The 16,913-nt window shown below is 50.6% G+C and overlaps 5 protein-coding genes across 5 annotated transcripts; 3 read left to right on the top strand and 2 right to left on the bottom strand.

Annotated features, from left to right (window-relative positions):
* Positions 1–1,403: 1,403 nt before the first annotated feature.
* Positions 1,404–2,393, top strand: GGI43DRAFT_413520 (uncharacterized protein). The gene has a single exon (XM_083206917.1). The coding sequence runs from the start codon at positions 1,875–1,877 to the stop codon at positions 2,184–2,186; it is 312 nt and encodes a 103-aa protein (XP_083057416.1). The 5' UTR covers positions 1,404–1,874; the 3' UTR covers positions 2,187–2,393.
* Positions 2,394–8,733: 6,340 nt separating this feature from the next.
* GGI43DRAFT_188627 (actin-related protein 2/3 complex subunit 5) lies at positions 8,734–9,784 on the top strand. Its single transcript, XM_083199924.1, has 3 exons — positions 8,734–9,182; positions 9,255–9,382; positions 9,443–9,784. The coding sequence occupies exons 1-3, from the start codon at positions 8,928–8,930 to the stop codon at positions 9,666–9,668; spliced, it is 609 nt and encodes a 202-aa protein (XP_083057417.1). The 5' UTR covers positions 8,734–8,927; the 3' UTR covers positions 9,669–9,784.
* A 115-nt stretch (positions 9,785–9,899) lies between these two features.
* Positions 9,900–11,022, bottom strand: GGI43DRAFT_386750 (S-adenosyl-L-methionine-dependent methyltransferase; the record flags this gene model as incomplete). Its single annotated transcript, XM_083203835.1, has 2 exons — positions 9,900–10,724; positions 10,786–11,022. 2 exons carry the CDS (start codon positions 11,020–11,022, stop codon positions 9,900–9,902), a joined length of 1,062 nt encoding a protein of 353 aa, XP_083057418.1.
* Positions 11,023–11,794: 772 nt separating this feature from the next.
* Positions 11,795–15,152, top strand: GGI43DRAFT_188667 (adaptin N terminal region-domain-containing protein). The gene is made up of 3 exons (XM_083199925.1): positions 11,795–12,399; positions 12,479–12,813; positions 12,880–15,152. The coding sequence occupies exons 1-3, from the start codon at positions 11,903–11,905 to the stop codon at positions 14,841–14,843; spliced, it is 2,796 nt and encodes a 931-aa protein (XP_083057419.1). The 5' UTR covers positions 11,795–11,902; the 3' UTR covers positions 14,844–15,152.
* Positions 15,153–15,776: 624 nt separating this feature from the next.
* Positions 15,777–16,733, bottom strand: GGI43DRAFT_424923 (pyridoxal phosphate homeostasis protein; the record flags this gene model as incomplete). Its single annotated transcript, XM_083208436.1, has 2 exons — positions 15,777–16,445; positions 16,620–16,733. 2 exons carry the CDS (start codon positions 16,731–16,733, stop codon positions 15,777–15,779), a joined length of 783 nt encoding a protein of 260 aa, XP_083057420.1.
* Positions 16,734–16,913: the final 180 nt, after the last annotated feature.

A 16,913-nucleotide genomic window follows, 5' to 3' on the forward strand; every position in this document is an offset into this window, starting at 1 on the left:
CTCGTTCCTGGAACAAGTGGAGCCTGGATGATCCTGGCAAATCCATGTCGGCGGTGCGGCGGGTGGAGCCCTTGGGCCAGCAAGGGAACAAGCTCTGAGAGAGGCTGGGGTGTCCTGGAGGCGCCATGTTTTAGGGCATTACAGGGCATGAGGCAGCATGGACGTGCTGTGGCGAGCGCTGCAGCAGGCGCCCAGTCTACTGTGGCAGCGTAACGGCGCTGGAACCTGCCCGGGCTTGGTCGCGGCGACGACCCAAAACGCTGGGCTGGTGGCGCATTACCTTGCCGGGCAGCAAAAGAGCTGTCGCAGGTTCCTGGGGGAAGATGTCGCCGGGCTTGAACCTTAATGCCGATGGGGAGCAGCCTGGAACCAGCCATTCGTCAATGACATCCCATTGCTGGAACTCTACTAGCAGTAGTAGCTTTGTGCCCGTCAAGACATGTGCTCTCTAGCGATCTGGCGCGTATCACTCACTGCGTATCTGCGTGCGTGAGCGCATGTGTTCAGGCACCATTTCAAGACGAGATGGATGGATGGAGACGGTATGTGCCACACACGCTGGACTGTACTACTGCCTGCTAGCAGCCTAGTAGATCCCGAATCCAGTCCAGTCCAGTCCAGCTCAGTCCAGCTCAGTCCGTCCGTCGCCCTTCGTCCCATCGCCACCCGCAAATAATGGCCGGGCCAAGAACTGACGGCGTGCTTTCTGGCACCGCGTACCTGGTTGCGTGCCCGGCCTGGGCTGCATTTGTCGCCGTCCATCCTACAAGGAGCCTCATTAGTGGAGCCACGGCCGCTGCAGCAAAAGGGCCTCCCCCTGTCTGTACATCGCCAGAGCACATACTCCGTATGGAACAAACAGATGCAGGGTCCTGCAAGGTTGGTTTGTTCCAGAGCCCTTCCGTCGCGCCGGGATCCGCTCCCCGGAGCCTCTGCTGCTGCTGCTAGTCCAAGTAGTGGTGCTGGAGGCTGGTCAGACAGCCCGGGGAGCTTAGGGGGATGGATACTGGCCCTGACTCTCTCTTCTTTTCGCTTGCAGTGGTGAGGTGGGCGACGAGGGTTGAGCGTCAAGGAGACTTTTGGTCCCGGGGAGACGGCTCGACGATATACAGTAGAGCGTGAAATAGCCCGGACGGAGTGACATATACACTAATGAGATTGGATGTGAGAGTGAGGGTGTGCGAGTACGAGCTTGTACCGTGCCCAGTAAAAAAGGCCCAGGCGCTACTTTAAATTCCCTTCTTTTCCCGTCATTGCATGCTACCCTCTTGCTAGGCCTGTTGCGGCACTAGATTGATATTGCTGCCTACTGAATTATGCCTAGACGGCTCCGTATCGTATATTAGGCAGTCGTCCCAGCTTGCACCAGCATCTACCCGAAACGGTAGCTTCTTTTCTAGGTTCTTTTTTCTGCCCGGAAGTCTTCTAGAAAGAGCCAGGTAGCTACTCATGAAGCTTGCCTGACATCTGAGGTCACACAGGGCAGCGACATGGCCTTGTATGAGCCGGGAGCCGAGCATTATCTCCCCATCTTTTGCTGCGTTGACAATGCAAACAGGCGAGGCCGTGAAAAAGGGCTCGAAACCATCGGTCGGTCTGTCGGTCGGTCAACGTGCCACGGTGTGTTTTCTCCGTCTGCTCCTATTCTTGGCAGGTCAATTACTCCGTTGCGAAACAGCCCTCCCCTTGCATTGAGTGCCGCGCGCAGGCGGCTTCGGCATAGCATCCGGAGTTACTTTTCCTCACCCTGCGTTTCTTTTTTCACAGTCAGATTGTAGCTGCGGCAAGATTGATCGCCTAAAGTAACTCGCGTACTCGGACACACATACGCCACATTTAGCAAGGGCAAGCCATCATCAAACATCTGAGAATAGATGGACGGGAGTGGCGAGTTGCAAGCAAGGGACCGCCGTCATCATCCGCTTATTCAATTGAGCACTGATGCTGCTATTATTGCTCTTATTAGCAGTATTACCGGCTCGCCGTGCTACCGTCTCTCCCGCCGATCCCGAGTCATTAAAATCAAGTTTTTTCACCTGGTCTTTGCTTTTCTTCTTCTTTCTTTTTTTGCCGCCATGACTCCATCCGTGTCCCGCGGGAGCGGTTCCGGGCTAACTTCCAAACGTGCATGCTTCTCGCTTACATGCACAAAACGGGAGGCGAGAAGGAACAAGAGAGGATTGTAGCAGCTGAGGTGCTCTAAACTGCTCTAACCCATGTTAGTGCTACTGCTACGGCAAATTGGGCACAAAAGAAAAGAGAAGAAGAGTAATTTAAAAATAAACAATCAAGTGTTGAAACATACGAGCAAAAAGTAAAGCCAAAAGGTACTAGTTTCATATAGCTCGGGCTGGTGGCGCCGTCTTACACGCCTCCTACGCTGTGCCCCTGGCCTGGTGCCTTGTTTGTGGCAGCACGTCTATGCCATGAAAACTTCAGCGCCACGTTCAAGCCGCAACTGAGCAGAGCACAACCCAAAGCACAAAGCTGTCTGGAGCTCTTGCTTTCAACTGCTCCATGGCTGAGGGTTCCTGAATTAGCTTGGATTCAATTCGATTGAATTGACGTAGACTGTGTTCTCCGCTAGGTGCACACCTCTCGAATTTACGGCTGACTCGTCCAGAGCCTACCGTCAATATTACTGTTGCTAGAGGGTGCTTAGCTTGGGGCACGGCTTGTACTGCTACCCGCTGCTTATATGGGGCCAAGGCGCACACTGACGTACATGTACGTACCCCATATTGCCTCGCACGCAGTGCCGTGCGTGCAGGTGACATTTTGCCAATGCACGTCTATCACGTCTATCAGCTAACGAAACGCAGCGTCTAAGGGCTATCTTGTTCTCTAACCATATGAGCTAATAAAGTAAATAGCCGGAGCGCATTACTATCTCAGCCACCAGTAAAAACAGCGATTAGCGAATTGTGTGTAACGGGCAGCTGCTGAAATCTCTCTATTCTGTGCTCATGCTGCTAATTCGGTGCATGTGGCTGATCTAGATCTCGTGGATTGCGGTTACATCGAGCCACGTTCTTTCCTTCAAATCGTATTCGGTACACTGATTTCCGTGTCCATTATTATTCTCCATCTTCAATAAAGCCTCAGGCATAAAGTCGGGCATTAACGCTGCATCAATGCGGTGTGTTGTCATTGATCCTGGAACCTTGTGCTTCACCGCCAACAGCTTGAAAATCGACGGATAATCCACAACCTCGTGACAGACGGAGTTGTCCGCAAATCTTCTTCAGGGTAGCTGACTCTTTACTGCAGTAGTCATAGCTGCAAGCCAAGATCTTCCCGGAGCCCCTTTTGCAGCAATAAAGGGATATACTGCTGCTACCACAACCGCTTCCCAACTCCATACCCGGTCGGCTTTCTCCGAATATTCTGTGTCTAAATATGGAGACGAAAGAGAATGCCACGTCAAAGGAGTACCATTTCAGGGGAGTTTTATCAAGCATTTGCCAGTCGGGTAGCACAATGCCTCTCCTGGAGATGCAAACCACGATTTGACGTGGCGTCATCATGTTCAAGACCAGGCAATCCAAGCTTTAAGGTGCAGGGGGCTTGTGCTGCCCCTAGCCACGACATACTGTCAATCAGCGTGGCATACAGCCTGAGGGGGAGCACAGTACAGCCCTTTGACGGCATGGCAATATGCATATGTGCGTTGCACATGCCGCAGCATTATGTTTGCCCTTTAATCCAGACCTACCTTTACGACTCCATACTGTGCTACATTGGGACGGATATGACCGTCTATCGCCTATCTACTAGGGAGTGGTAGCCTCGGAGATTCTACTCGGCCCGCTCCCATAATAAACCGTCCCAAGGATCTGGATGTTACTAGCTGATGTAACGAAATCGAAAGTTGGTGGTCAATCTGCTCAGCAGCAATTGACACTACAGGAACACGACGAGGGGAATGAGGTAGAAGGGTAGCACCAAGTATAAGCTTCAGTATCGATATCATGAGCCGCTGTTGATGTTGCCTTGTGAAAGGAGGGCGATGGGCCAATCTAGACTATCCGTGCAGACACCACAATCTACCATTCTCCCGAACGAGGCGAGATAGTCTGCGAACTGGCAAATACAGGGAGGCTTCCCCTCCTCTGATATCCGCGTTTGCTAGACGAGTGGTCTGGGAACCTCAACCTATGCGACGGCTTGCGGATACATGCACCTTGCAGCTGCGGCTCCGTTGTTACACCAAGCCCAGCATGCCAAAAACTACCGATGCCTACGGAGCGAAGCGAGCAATACTTTTACTACTTGTCGAGAATCCATATCAGATGCAACGTGCCTGGAGCATCAAGGGCTGGGCTGGCCAGATTGTTTCTGTCAAGGCTGTCCTGTTCTGCAACCAAGTATGGAGTGTGAACCAGATTCTAGGCACCGTGCAGTGCAAAGAAGAAACAGCCAAGATTGAGCTCGGCAATACTTCTGCAACGAAACGCTTGGGCCTCCCTCCCCCTGATGGTTATGCGTACGGTGGCATTCCGTCGAAGCTTTCTAGAATGCGCTTGTCTAAAATTGGCATTTCCCCACAGTCTCCATTCATTCTCGAAACAAAGGAGACGGGACCTTTTTGACAGTGCGAATTTCACCAGACCCGTGTTTTCCGTGAGGCTCTCGGTGAAGCACAAGGGTGCCTGACTAGCAGTCTTTCTTCAACAGACCAGGGAGGCATGTTGTGAAAAGTACATCGTCGATCGGTCCGTTCCACTCAAACTTCGGCCAACTGTCGCCTCTCTGCCCGTCCGCAGGAGCACAGAAGGGGCCCCGGCACGGCTCTACTCTTGACACGTAGCGGAGCACACTTCACAGGTCGGAAGCGCATCCGTTATTGCCAACGGCGTTAGTCTCGCGGCGGAGGGGCAATCTAACAAGTAAAAGCAGCAATGACAAGGCAGCAGAATGAGTTTGAAGGAGGCAGAGCATTTCATCCCCTTGACCGGCCGGAACAGTGGCGCATCGGTATGGTCGCCCGAGCAATACCGATCATATGCCATTATCTCGGCGCCATGCCGGACCGCAACCGCGGCATTCGCATGTGCTGATGCTACCATGCTCCAAAATACAGGCAGATTCGCGTATACAGAGGCGCTACTCCGTATCGCCGTTTGAAATCGAGTTCACGGCACAGAGTGTAGAATGTAGAATATTGTTATTGAAGCATGGGAGACCCTGACAGGCACTATGGTCTGGACTTTGCACCGACAACTTTTCGTATGTTGGCCGGGCCTCTATCATCGGGAATGCTAATCAACAATCATAATTTCGCCTATTGACTGATACTGATATGTAGGTAGGAGTACAAGCAGTTCGAAGAAACGCACCCAACGCACCTGATTCTTCAAGCTTCCAGCAAGCTTCCATGGCTCAGACGCACGTTTGCTCACGTACCATGTTCATACCAACGCAGGTACATGGAGTAGGCATTCATGCGGAATACCCTTGCACGCCCCCGCCGCCTTTGATCGGTCATGTGGATTTGGAAATACCTACGCCTGGCAGAATCCTAAGCGGAGGGTTGTTGCACCCTGTCAGCCACCTTTGGCAGAACCCTTGTTCACGGTAATACTTGTAAGGCGACAATGGCAGCTGTAAGTACTACTGTCAGCCTGCGATCAGCATCCGCCCGATGGCTACCTATGAATTACGGGTAGCATTAGTACTGCTAATATCCTAATTCTACTAGTAGTGTCATCGCTAGTACTGGTATAGCTTAGGAGTAGATCCCTGTCCCGGATGCCTTTCCGCTGGCTGATGAGATGAGGAAAAAAAAAACAAAGCAAGGCCCTGTGGTTGGTTACCAGCTTTTGGGAATAGCGGGAATAGCCCAGCTGTCATCAAATGAAACAAGTCTTCAGTAGCATCTACGGCTTGCTAGCGGGTTAGAGCAAATTTGCAGGCAATTTCACCGAGTCGTACTCGTACAGCACAAAACACGCACTTGTGTTAAACGAGCAAAGTCACGCCTCACGATGGCGTTTTTTTATCCCAATTTATGTCGATTGCTGCACGACGACGAGTCAGGATCATGAGAGCCAGCATCGGCCTGTTCGCCGTAGAGCACGGAGCGGTATTGCGGAGCACGGCAATGCGCCTGGGACTGCCGAGCGGTATCGCCGCGTTCGCCTCGCCGCATCTTGAGCTGATAGATGGAGCCGGAGAAAATGCCAGGCGTTTACCTTGGATTGAACCTTGTTTTCTCCTTCCATCAGCATCGTCTTGGCCTGTAAGTCATGCATGTCCTGGCAATGTTTATGCTTCTGCTTGCTGGGCAATGGTTGTCAAGGGGTCTCACGATGTGGTTCTGTGAGAGAGAATGTATGAGTATGGTTGTCTCGGAGTATGGCCGTTGCAGGGCAGCTACAGCGGCACATTTCAAACAGCTCCGAGTAATAAGCCATACCACGTTTTTGTCGAAACCCCTGTCATGAGTGTTTCTTCAAAGAATGGGGTGATTAATACGCCACCCTTTTTGCTCAATGGGCGTACAAGGCGCTGCCAGCCAGAGGCGACATGGCTCTGTAGGGGCACGGGCTCCTCAACGCTCATGTACAGCTTACACGGCAACTTCCATAGCTCAAGAGGCCACGAGGAAATCATTATGACAGACGAGCAATCTCTCCTATTGAATCCACCGCACATGGCAGGTCGGGCAAGCCCCACGAGCACGTTTGCCTGGAGAATGGGTCCACCCGCCCATCACGGTGGATTTCCTGGATGGTTATTGGCGCCGGGGAGCACTTCCGCTGGAAATTCGTCCCGAGCAACGATTATTTAGCGTTGGTTTCATCAGCTAGAAGGGAAAAGAGAAACGAGAGAAAATAGCCAACGGATCTGGACTTCGGTCGGAGGCCACCCAGCGCACGGCTGAGTTCGCTGGCATCTGTCGGCCATAACAGCCCCATGCAGACAGGGGGGCTGAATGAAGGCCGACTCGCTTAGATGGGCTAGGCATTATTAATGTGGAATGTTACAGAATGGAACGAATCAATCGTTGCCTTCTGGAAGCCCCTTTGGTCACCTGTCACGATCTCTATCGGCGGCCTATTGCTGCTAGTAGTATTACTCCGTAGATACTATTTCTTTCCATGGTCAGTTGTTTGGACCTATATCCCGAGTGTCCGGATTCAATCTCGGTACCTAATGTTGCTTCCTGGGAAGACCTGGGCGAAGCAATTTTAATCTGATGGAACGTCAAAGGACGGGATGGGTATGATTGATCCTAATTTACAGCAGACAAAAGTGCTTTGGACCTTGGCATGCCGCATTTGGCACCCTCCAACTACTTCGGGCTTTGCACGATAAGCAGATGGCTCAACAAAACTTGCAAAGCTCATTTACACATGCAGGGCCGGCCTTGTGAGAAGGGAAAAGCCACAGACTCTTCAACACGCCACCTCACATGGAATCTCATGTCATCTGTCGTGCGACTTTGGGGCTTACGCCGAGGTTGAGTAGAGATGTTGCGAACGGTGAACGGACTATTCATCGGTAGGAGTCTTTGTGCAGCCACCGGGAATTATCAACATGATTCGATATTTCTCTTAAGCGATAGACCTTGGGCGAGACTTCATGTTAGGGGAAAAGGGCCGCCTCCTGATGTTGGGAGGGTCTCGGCGACCTTTCTCGTTGGCTTGGCGTTGATGCGAATCAATTGGATGCCATGTCATGTCCACGAAAGGGAATATTGTAATTGAGCAACTACTCATAGTAGTATTACGAAGTAGGTCAGTAGTGAGTGCTACGTAATCTTCTGGATTTCGTAAGCGGCGAATCGACTGTTTGAGGATGCGGATACGGATACGCCTTATACGAAAAATTGTTGGTGTTGAGGCTACAGGGTAGCTTCGTGCTGATAATGCCAACTTGGAAGAGCACAGATATGTCAATTGATATGATGCTGTAAATAATTATGATTGTCGAATTTGGCATGAGATATTTGAAATTGAATGAATAAATGATATTTTGAAGAGATTAGCCGTCAGAGTCGTAGCTGTGGATAGACGAATTAGCATCCTACTTGATGAGCCAAATCTATGGAGAGCCTACGAGATGTAAGTGCCAAGTAGTCAAAACTCCAGCTGAAAGAAAGCAGAATTGCTTCAGCATATAGACTGAATTTTTTTTTTTTAGTATAATACAAGATTTTATGATTGAAAGCAATATATAACCTCGCTGCTCGAGTACCCTGGCACGCTGGGTTGGCCTTTCATTTGACTCACATTGGTGGATTATCATGAGATGAAGTAGATGAAGACTAAAGAACTGCTACTCTTCCTACCTAATCAGTCACCGCCTGGCGCGATGGTTGATAGAAAAAATTGAAGTAAAAACTAGAAAGTAAAAACTAGAAGATGGATAGACTGCTAATGATTTTGAAAAAGGCCCTCGATGCATCGTATATTGCTTCTCTGCATCACCTACTGTTCTCCTATTGGTGAAAGAGTCGTGGTTGAGACGGCTGCGCTCTAGAATAGGATGAACTGCAACTGCTGCGTCTCTGAAACAGAGCTTGATATTGACCATGGATCAATATAACTGATATCTAGGATTTTATATACTTTACCCATCAATGGACAGTTTCATATCATTGTGAAGCTGCAATTCATCGCCGTCTTCAAATATCAGTTAGCTGAGTACATAAGAAAGCCCGCCCCTTTGTAAGAACTAACCGTACCCCGCTAACACGCATCTCCCCCACAGCCCCTCCACCCGTGACGCAGCATCATCACCAACCAGCGCCCGAGCTTCCACATCTGCCTCCAGAGCTCCAGCCTCCAATCCGTCTCTCCACGACACAACCCCCCCAATCGAAACGCCTCTTTTTCCACCACCTCTATTCCGAAGAGCGAGCCGACCTCGAATCCCCCTCATCATAAGACAAATAAAACTCGCCCACAAGGTCCGCAGCCATGTCAATCATCCAGCAACACACCGCCGCGACCCTCGGCGACGCCTGGCGCACCGTCAACATCGACATCCTGAACGAGGACTCGAGCGTCAACTTTGACACGTCGACGCTGCACCCGCCGCAGCCCGAGATTAGCGAGGCCGACGTGCGGAATCTGTCGACGCAGGTGCGGCAGCTGCTGCGGGGAGGGGATGCGGAGGGTGCGCTGAGGGGATGCCTGGAGACGCCGGTTTATAACGGGGTGGATGCTGCAAAGGTACGGCTTTTCTGCTTTGTTGGTTGATATTATATTGGTTGTGCGTGTATGCTGATGGGATGGATGTTGTAGGAGGCGCATTTGCAGACCATCATCGAGGTGCTGCAGTCCATCAAGGCCAGTGACATGACGCCGCTGCTCAAGGGCATCTATGCGGCCCCTGGCGGAAGCGAGCTGCTGGACGTGCTCATGAAGTACATGTAAGTCTTGTCTAATCCCACACGCATATATAAAAGTCCAAAACTGATAGCCTTTTCCAGCTACAAGGGCATGGCCGTCGGCGCTCCCGCAACTACCGGCCTCAAGTCCCCCGCGAAGATGACCCCTCAGTCTACCGGCTTCAGCCAGATCGGCGGCCGCCCCGGCGCTGCCAACGAGCCCGCATCGGCGGCTATGAGCGTCCTGTTGAGCTGGCATGAGAAGTTGGTTGAGGTTGCTGGGCTGGGATGCATTGGCCGGACAATGACCGACTGGCGAAGGGTATAAAAGTGCGAAAAGGGGTCGGGAGAATGTTGAAAGTCGAAGAAGGTGGTGATCTATTATTGCGAAATGAATGTATAGAAGTGGTATGAAAGGAGCCCAAGGTGTTTGGCTTTTTTACTTTACAAATGGGAGCAAATGGCTTTGGAGATTTCATGGTACAATGGTCATCCAATGGCTGGTTGATATATATAAAAATCCATTATTCATACATGTGGTATATATGTACCCATCTAACTACTCCTTCTTTTCCAAAATGTCTTTTAGATTCGTCTGGCCACTTCCCCTGGCCAAGGGCTGCGGCTGGTTCTCGCCCTCACGCCAGCCAATCATGTATATAATTCTAAAAGTTGCAGGAATAGATCCGTCTGGGTTACCGTGCAAAGACTTGTAGATGGCTTCGTTGGCGAGCAGAACGTCTCTCTGTATGGGTCCCATCTCGCGGTTCAGGATGGCGTTGCTCTCACCCATTGACTGGAGATCCTGCATCAGGGCAAACGTATCCGGGTAGTCAACAATGATGTCGTCAACATCCACCGTCAACATTTTGAAGCCGGCTTTCCCAAGCAGGCCACCCACATCTCGCACGTCAGCCAGCGGCGAGACGTGAGGGGACATGCCGCCTCTTCGTTCCTGTTCTGCCAGCTGAAGCGATGTTCGTAGTTCGTACAGCGTATCGCCTCCAAGCATTGCGCCGATGAAGGGGCAGTCTGGCTTGAGGATGTTGTTGATCTGGGATAGTACTCCGGGGAGGTCATTGATCCAGTGTAGACTTAGTGAACTCAGCACGAGATCAAAGGACTCGGGCTCAAATGGGATAGTTTCTTCATCGTCGACGACTTGGCGAGTGATGGAGAGCTTGTTGTTGAACTCATGGTCGGCATCTCTGTAGAGCCTGGTCTCGGAAGAATCAGTGGCAATGAGTTCGCCGATACGGGTCGAGAGAGGTGGTGACTCGGTGACGTCGGGGTCAGGATCGGGGTTCTCGCGCACGAGAGCTTTTGCAACATTGCATGAATTGGCCCCGAGATCGAGAGCTCGGGGGAAGTGCCGTCTTATATCCTGGAGAAGTTTTATCAGTACAAAGCTTTTCGAAGAAGAAGTAACGGCCAGTTCAACTTACAAGAAGTCTCTCCGTTAGCCTAATGGCCACCTCGTCCTTCAGATAGTCTGCTATCCGGCTCTCCTCGGGATTAGAAGCTGCGCGCTCCTTCTGAAGCCATTTTGCCCTTCGGTTGAAGACTTGGAATCGCGTTGCTCCCGAAGCGACTGCATAGAACCGACGAGGGGCAGCTCCAGCAACAAATTGATTGCTGCTGAGCGGGGCCAGCCTCGTAAGGCTGCTTCTTCCCCAGCTCATGAATGCGGACGGGCGCACACACGTGGACATGACATGCTCATCCGCCGCTTAAATCCAGAGCGGGAGGAATGAATTGTGTGCATGCAACTATCAAGAAGGTCGAGTTGGGCTTTTGGTGGAAAAGAAGCTAGCAGTGACGTACTAATGTGAATGTGTGCATGCAATTAGTGCTCTACACTAATTCTGCAGCGCACCCAACTGTGATTTTTTTCTTCTTTGGACGAGTTGCAGGCGCACGGGCCAAGTGACCACAGGGCCTCGACAGCGCAAACCGCTGCGAGCTATCGGCGTTATAGTGGCCATCACCCGCTACAGAGCTCCTAGGGCCCTCTCCTAATTAGGCGCTGCTCCACGCAACCAAATGGCTCTCTATCAAAGCCTTCGACCTTCTCCCGAGCCGCCCGTGAGACGCGACACCCAGTGCCTTCCATCTCACAAATCGTGACCAACACTGGTCTGGACAGTCTGTCGTTCCTTTGGTACCATCGCTCGTGGACAATCCGCTGCGCCATCATCAATCTCGCTGCTGGCTCATTTTTTCAGTGGTCCTTCAAGCTGTGCCGTAGTAACCGCCAGCATTCTTACCAGCCCAGAGAGCCAGTCGCAGTGGTCGATTACACATCCTACCGAAGCCTCGCGACGCCGTCGATGCTCGCCGCATAAAGCCAACCCGACGAATTGAATCCGCCTGACTATGCGATCCCCCCGATAGGCGATTGGTGTCCGGCATCACCTGCTGTAAATATTTAATTCCTGCGACAACTGCTTCGCAATTTTATCTGCCTCTAATCGACTGAGGAGTTTATAATACAACAAGAAAAACCCGGAAAAAAGGGGGGGCGCGCCAACTTAGAGAACTCGAGAGAATCAAACCGCCAAGATGTCGTCGTCTGCATCCGGCTGGATTGGCCGCTCCAGCAGCAGCAATGCTAATATGCGAGGCCTGGTGCAATTCATCGCCGATTTGCGAAACGCGCGTGCCCGTGAATTGGAGGAGAAGCGAATTAACAAGGAGCTGGCCAACATCCGACAAAAGTTCAAGGATGGCAACCTCAGCGGCTACCACAAGAAGAAATATGTCTGCAAGCTCCTGTACATCTACATTTTGGGGTGGAATGTCGACTTTGGACACCTCGAGGCTGTGAATCTGATCTCTGCGAATAAATACTCCGAGAAGCAGATTGGTTATCTGGCCATGACGCTGTTCCTCCATGAGAAGCACGAGCTGCTCCATCTCGTGGTCAACAGCATTCGCAAGGATCTTCTCGATCACAACGAGCTCTTCAACTGTCTCGCTTTGCATGCCATCGCCAATGTTGGAGGCCGCGAAATGGGAGAAGCCCTCAGCGGGGAGGTGCATCGATTGCTTATTTCTCCGTAAGTCCCGATGCATACTGTACTGATAGTGGGATAGGATTGGACATGTGCGATCTGGAAGCTGACCAATGCATTATAGGACTTCCAAATCGTTTGTCAAGAAAAAGGCCGCCCTAACCCTGCTACGACTGTATCGAAAGCACCCGGGCATTGTGCAGCCTCAGTGGGCCGAACGACTGATCCATTTGATGGACGACGATGATTTGGGCGTTGCGCTGTCTATTACTTCTCTCGTTATGACACTGGCGCAAGATGACTTGGAACAATACAAGGGCGCATATTCCAAAGCTGCTGCTAGGCTTAAGCGCATCCTGATTGACGGAGAGTACACCACCGACTATTTGTACTACAAGGTCCCCTGCCCCTGGCTCCAAGTCAAGCTTCTACGCCTGCTGCAATACTTCCCTCCTTCCGGTATGTTGGATTTGTCTCCGGTCTGATACTGTGGATATGCGTAGTGACTAACCCATGACTATATAGAGGACACCCATGTGCGCAACCTTATCCGAGAGTCTCTGCAAAAGATTCTCAACTTGGCCATCGAATCAAGCAAGAACGTGCAGCAGAACAATGCCCAAAATGCTGTGCTATTCGAGGCTATCAACCTCATCATCCACTTGGATACTGAGCAGGACCTGATGAAGCAGATCTCTTCTCGCCTTGGCCGGTTCATCCAGAGCAGAGAGACAAATGTTCGATACCTAGGACTCGAAGCCATGACTCACCTTGCCGCGAGATCCGAGAATCTCATTCCGATTAAGCAGCATCAGGACATCATTCTTAGCTCGCTCAAGGACCGTGATATCAGTGTCCGCAGAAAGGGTCTTGACCTTCTTTATAGTATGTGCGACTCCACGAATGCTCAGGTTGTGGTTGGCGAGCTTCTGCAGTTCCTTCAGAACGCAGACTTTGCCATTCGTGAGGAGATGGTACTTAAGATTGCCATCCTTACGGAAAAGTACGCCACCGATGTCCAGTGGTATGTCGATATATCTCTGCGACTGATTGCCATGGCTGGTGATCATGTCAGCGATGAAGTGTGGCAACGAGTTATCCAGATTGTGACCAACAACGAGGAGCTTCAGGTTTATGCTGCTCAGACTGCGCTTCAGCATATTAGGTCTGACCACTGCCACGAGACATTGATGAAGATTGGCGCATACATTCTCGGAGAGTTTGGTCATCTTATTGCGGATCAGCAGCGCTGCAGTCCCATTGAGCAGTTCCTGGCTTTACAGAGGAAGCTATCAGCATGTTCGTCCAGCACACGCGCCATGATTCTTTCATGCTTTATCAAATTTGTCAACTTGTTCCCTGAAATCAAACCTCAGCTTGTTCACGTTTTCGAAATTTACAGCCATACGTTAGATTCCGAGTTGCAGCAGAGAGCTTGCGAGTATCTGAAATTGGCCACGCTGCCAACAGATGACCTTCTTCGGACAATGTGCGACGAGATGCCCCCGTTCCCCGAACGAGAATCAGCACTGCTGTCTCGTCTGCATCAAAAGCATGCCAACACCAGCGACCGGAGGACATGGGTTGTCGGCGGCAAGTCTGCCAATACCGAGGCAGAGCTCAACATGGCTAAGCCCGGTGGTCTCAAGAGGACGTTTAGCTCCGCTGTCCCGCCTAACGGCAAGGCCAATGGTGTAAACGGAAGCCATCTCAATGGCGTCTCTGATCTGGCCGGGTTGGATATGAACTCCCCAACAGGCGAACAAAAGCCGGTTAAAGCACCAAATCTTGCCAGCGCTGCTCATCTTTCTCCTGGCTGGGAGAAGGGCTTCAACAGACTCTTGCTGAAGGCCGAGGGAGTTCTATACGAGGATGGCCAGATTCAGATTGGTGTCCGGTCAGAGTACCGTGGACAGATGGCTTGCCTCATTGCGTATTTCAGGAACAAGAACCCGGGGACCATCACGTCCTTTACTACGACGTTGGACTTGGACGAGAGTGAAAAGGGCAATCTCTCTTGGGACGTGAAGGGCCTCCCTGAGAGCATGCTCGGTCAAGGTTCCCAAACTCAGCAGGTCATCATGTTTGAAGCAAAGAAGATCTTTGAAAAGAGCCCTACCATTCGTGTCAGTTATCTGGCAGGTGCGTTGCAGGCACTTACTCTGAAGCTCCCTGTTACCATCCACAAGTTCATGGACCCTGCAGAACTCTCTGCCGAAGACTTCTTCAAGCGCTGGAAGCAAATTGGTGGCGGTGCTCGAGAGGCACAGGAAATCTTTGGCCTCTCTGGTAGTAGGAACGGGACCAGGGAAATCACGGAGAGATTCGTGCAGGCAACGGTCGAGGGCTTCAGATGGCGTGTCCTTGATATGGTTGATCCCAACCCCAAGAACGTTGTCGGTGCCAGCGTGCTTCACACCTCAGAGGGTGGCAAGTTTGGCTGTCTTATGCGCCTGGAGCCCAATTATTCCACACAAGTAAGTTTTTGACAACTCCTTCCCATGTATTACATCCCCTCGATATGATGTTTTGCAAAAATTAGTATTTGCTACTTCAGAACCTTCGGGTCATGAGACAAACTTTATTCACCTTTGCCCTGATCATCGTTTCTTCTTCTTGTTTATACACTTTGAATAGTTGGCGAGATGAATACGTTACTGACATGAGGATACTAAAGATGATTCGATTGACGGTTCGAGCCACTGGAGAATCAGTCCCTCAGATCCTCGCCAAGCTCATGCAAGAAAGGCTATCCGTTGGAGTGTCAACGATGCCTGAGAGACACGAGCCTCCGACACGACAAGACATTTCTGACGCTTTTGGAAGTGTAATGGTTAACTAATTGTCTATTATTATCACTACTATTCTCTTTATTGAACCAATCATATTCTCTTTTGGAATATGTTTGGTAAACCACAACCACATGACTGACTAGGAAATGTCTTGACACGCATGGAAGCATATTGGGCGTTTTTGGGAGAGAAAGCTTGATGGACGAGAAAAAAGATATCAAGTGCGTGGACGAGATATTTTCTTTTTTTTAAGCCGGCGACAGGCGAGATTGAAGGCATACTCTTTCTTGGTTTTCTCTGTATGTAATTTAGTGTTTTTTCTTGCTTTTCCTCCTATGAAAGCGGCTGTCCTTTTTCTCTTCTTTTCTTTTATCAAACGAAAGTTGTAACATATGATGATGGCCATGAAAAGGGGGCGAGTAGGAGGATCCCGTTGTTGATACCACCTTTTATCAATACTTATTTATTTAGCTATCTGTTGGTTCATTTGATTGACTACTTGATCGTGACTAGTCATCTATAATACACCATGAATCAATTTGCCAATATTGCCCATTATGATCAGTATATATACTGTGTGTATTCAGATTATATAATTTTTTTTCCTGCTTTTTGTACTATTTTATATATTTACTCCCTTATCTTGGCATCCGACTTGGCCGGTCTCTGTCCAAAGATGGTGCTGCCAACCCTCACTTCACTGCTTCCCTGTGCAATAGCTCCTTCAAAATCCTCACTCATTCCCATGCTCAGCTCCAGGTTCTCGGGGCTCAGTCCAAGCTCCTTGGCCACCAAATCTCTCTGCTCTCTCAGAGCCTCAAAATCCTCGTTCTCATTCTCTACGGTGGTGGCTTGGCTACGAGCGATGGCACCAATGGTCATGAGGCCGAGGAGGTTGAGGCCGGGCAGATTCTGAGCAATTTCACGGCACAGAGAGACGGTATCCGCACCGGGAGCGCAGCCGGACTTGGCCTCCTCGCCGGAGGTGTTGACCTGGACGTGGATGTTGAGCTTCGGGAGATCCGGCTTGGCTGTGCGAGATGAGTTGAGGAGCTGAGCCTTCTTGAGGGTGTCGACGCTGGAGACGCAGAAGAGGTTCGGGATCTTGGCGAGGTTCTTGCAGTGGCCGGACTGGAGGCCGCCGATGAAGTGCCAGTCGATGGTCCGGGGCAGCAGCTCTGCCTTTTGAGTTAATTCCTGAGCATAGTTTTCGCCAAAGTGGGTTTGAGAAGCCGGTGCCTGGTGGAGGGCGAGGATGTCGTTTGCTGGCTTTAGCTTTGAGACGGCAACGAGGCGGACCTGGAGATGATGAGTTAGTTGAATGGGTTGGTTGCTGATCTCTCTATCTCTCCCTCTATTGTATTATATACGGCTGAGTGTGTATGTATAAATATATAATGTGAATGTATATATAGCATATACAAATATCATAGTGGTGATGAGAAATCAAAATCATCACATTCTAGTGCTTACATTTCGGCCTTGAGCGGCTGCTGCAACGCGGTCCTTGACAGAGCTGAGCTGGGAGATGAGAGCTTGAGCTCTGGCGGGGTCGATGCGCATTTCTTCAGTGGCGTTCTCACTCATTTCTTAGTACTATAATATTTCAACAAAAAATTAAACTTTTATTTTTGGGTATGAGGTTTATCTTTTTTGTGGTGACAAGTTGAAACGAATGAATAGGTGAATGAGAGCGAGGGTGTTGAGAAGTGTGACTGAGATCGGCTTATCATCGGCTACCCAAGTAGGTAGACTCGTGCTGTAGCG

This window comes from Trichoderma evansii, assembly GCF_050947405.1.
Source record: "Trichoderma evansii strain SZMC 28006 chromosome Unknown GGI43scaffold_21, whole genome shotgun sequence".
In the NCBI taxonomy this organism is placed as follows: Eukaryota; Fungi; Ascomycota; class Sordariomycetes; order Hypocreales; family Hypocreaceae; genus Trichoderma; species Trichoderma evansii.

Excerpts from the sequence above, each read along its gene's own strand:
- GGI43DRAFT_413520 (XM_083206917.1), top strand. The coding sequence starts at position 1,875 with ATGGACGGGAGTGGCGAGTTGCAAGCAAGGGACCGCCGTCATCATCCG.
- GGI43DRAFT_188627 (XM_083199924.1), top strand. The coding sequence starts at position 8,928 with ATGTCAATCATCCAGCAACACACCGCCGCGACCCTCGGCGACGCCTGG. Across the intron at positions 9,183-9,254 it reads ACGGGGTGGATGCTGCAAAG|GAGGCGCATTTGCAGACCAT; the intron begins GTACGGCTTTTC and ends TGGATGTTGTAG. Across the intron at positions 9,383-9,442 it reads GACGTGCTCATGAAGTACAT|CTACAAGGGCATGGCCGTCG; the intron begins GTAAGTCTTGTC and ends AGCCTTTTCCAG.
- GGI43DRAFT_188667 (XM_083199925.1), top strand. The coding sequence starts at position 11,903 with ATGTCGTCGTCTGCATCCGGCTGGATTGGCCGCTCCAGCAGCAGCAAT. Across the intron at positions 12,400-12,478 it reads CATCGATTGCTTATTTCTCC|GACTTCCAAATCGTTTGTCA; the intron begins GTAAGTCCCGAT and ends AATGCATTATAG. Across the intron at positions 12,814-12,879 it reads GCAATACTTCCCTCCTTCCG|AGGACACCCATGTGCGCAAC; the intron begins GTATGTTGGATT and ends ATGACTATATAG.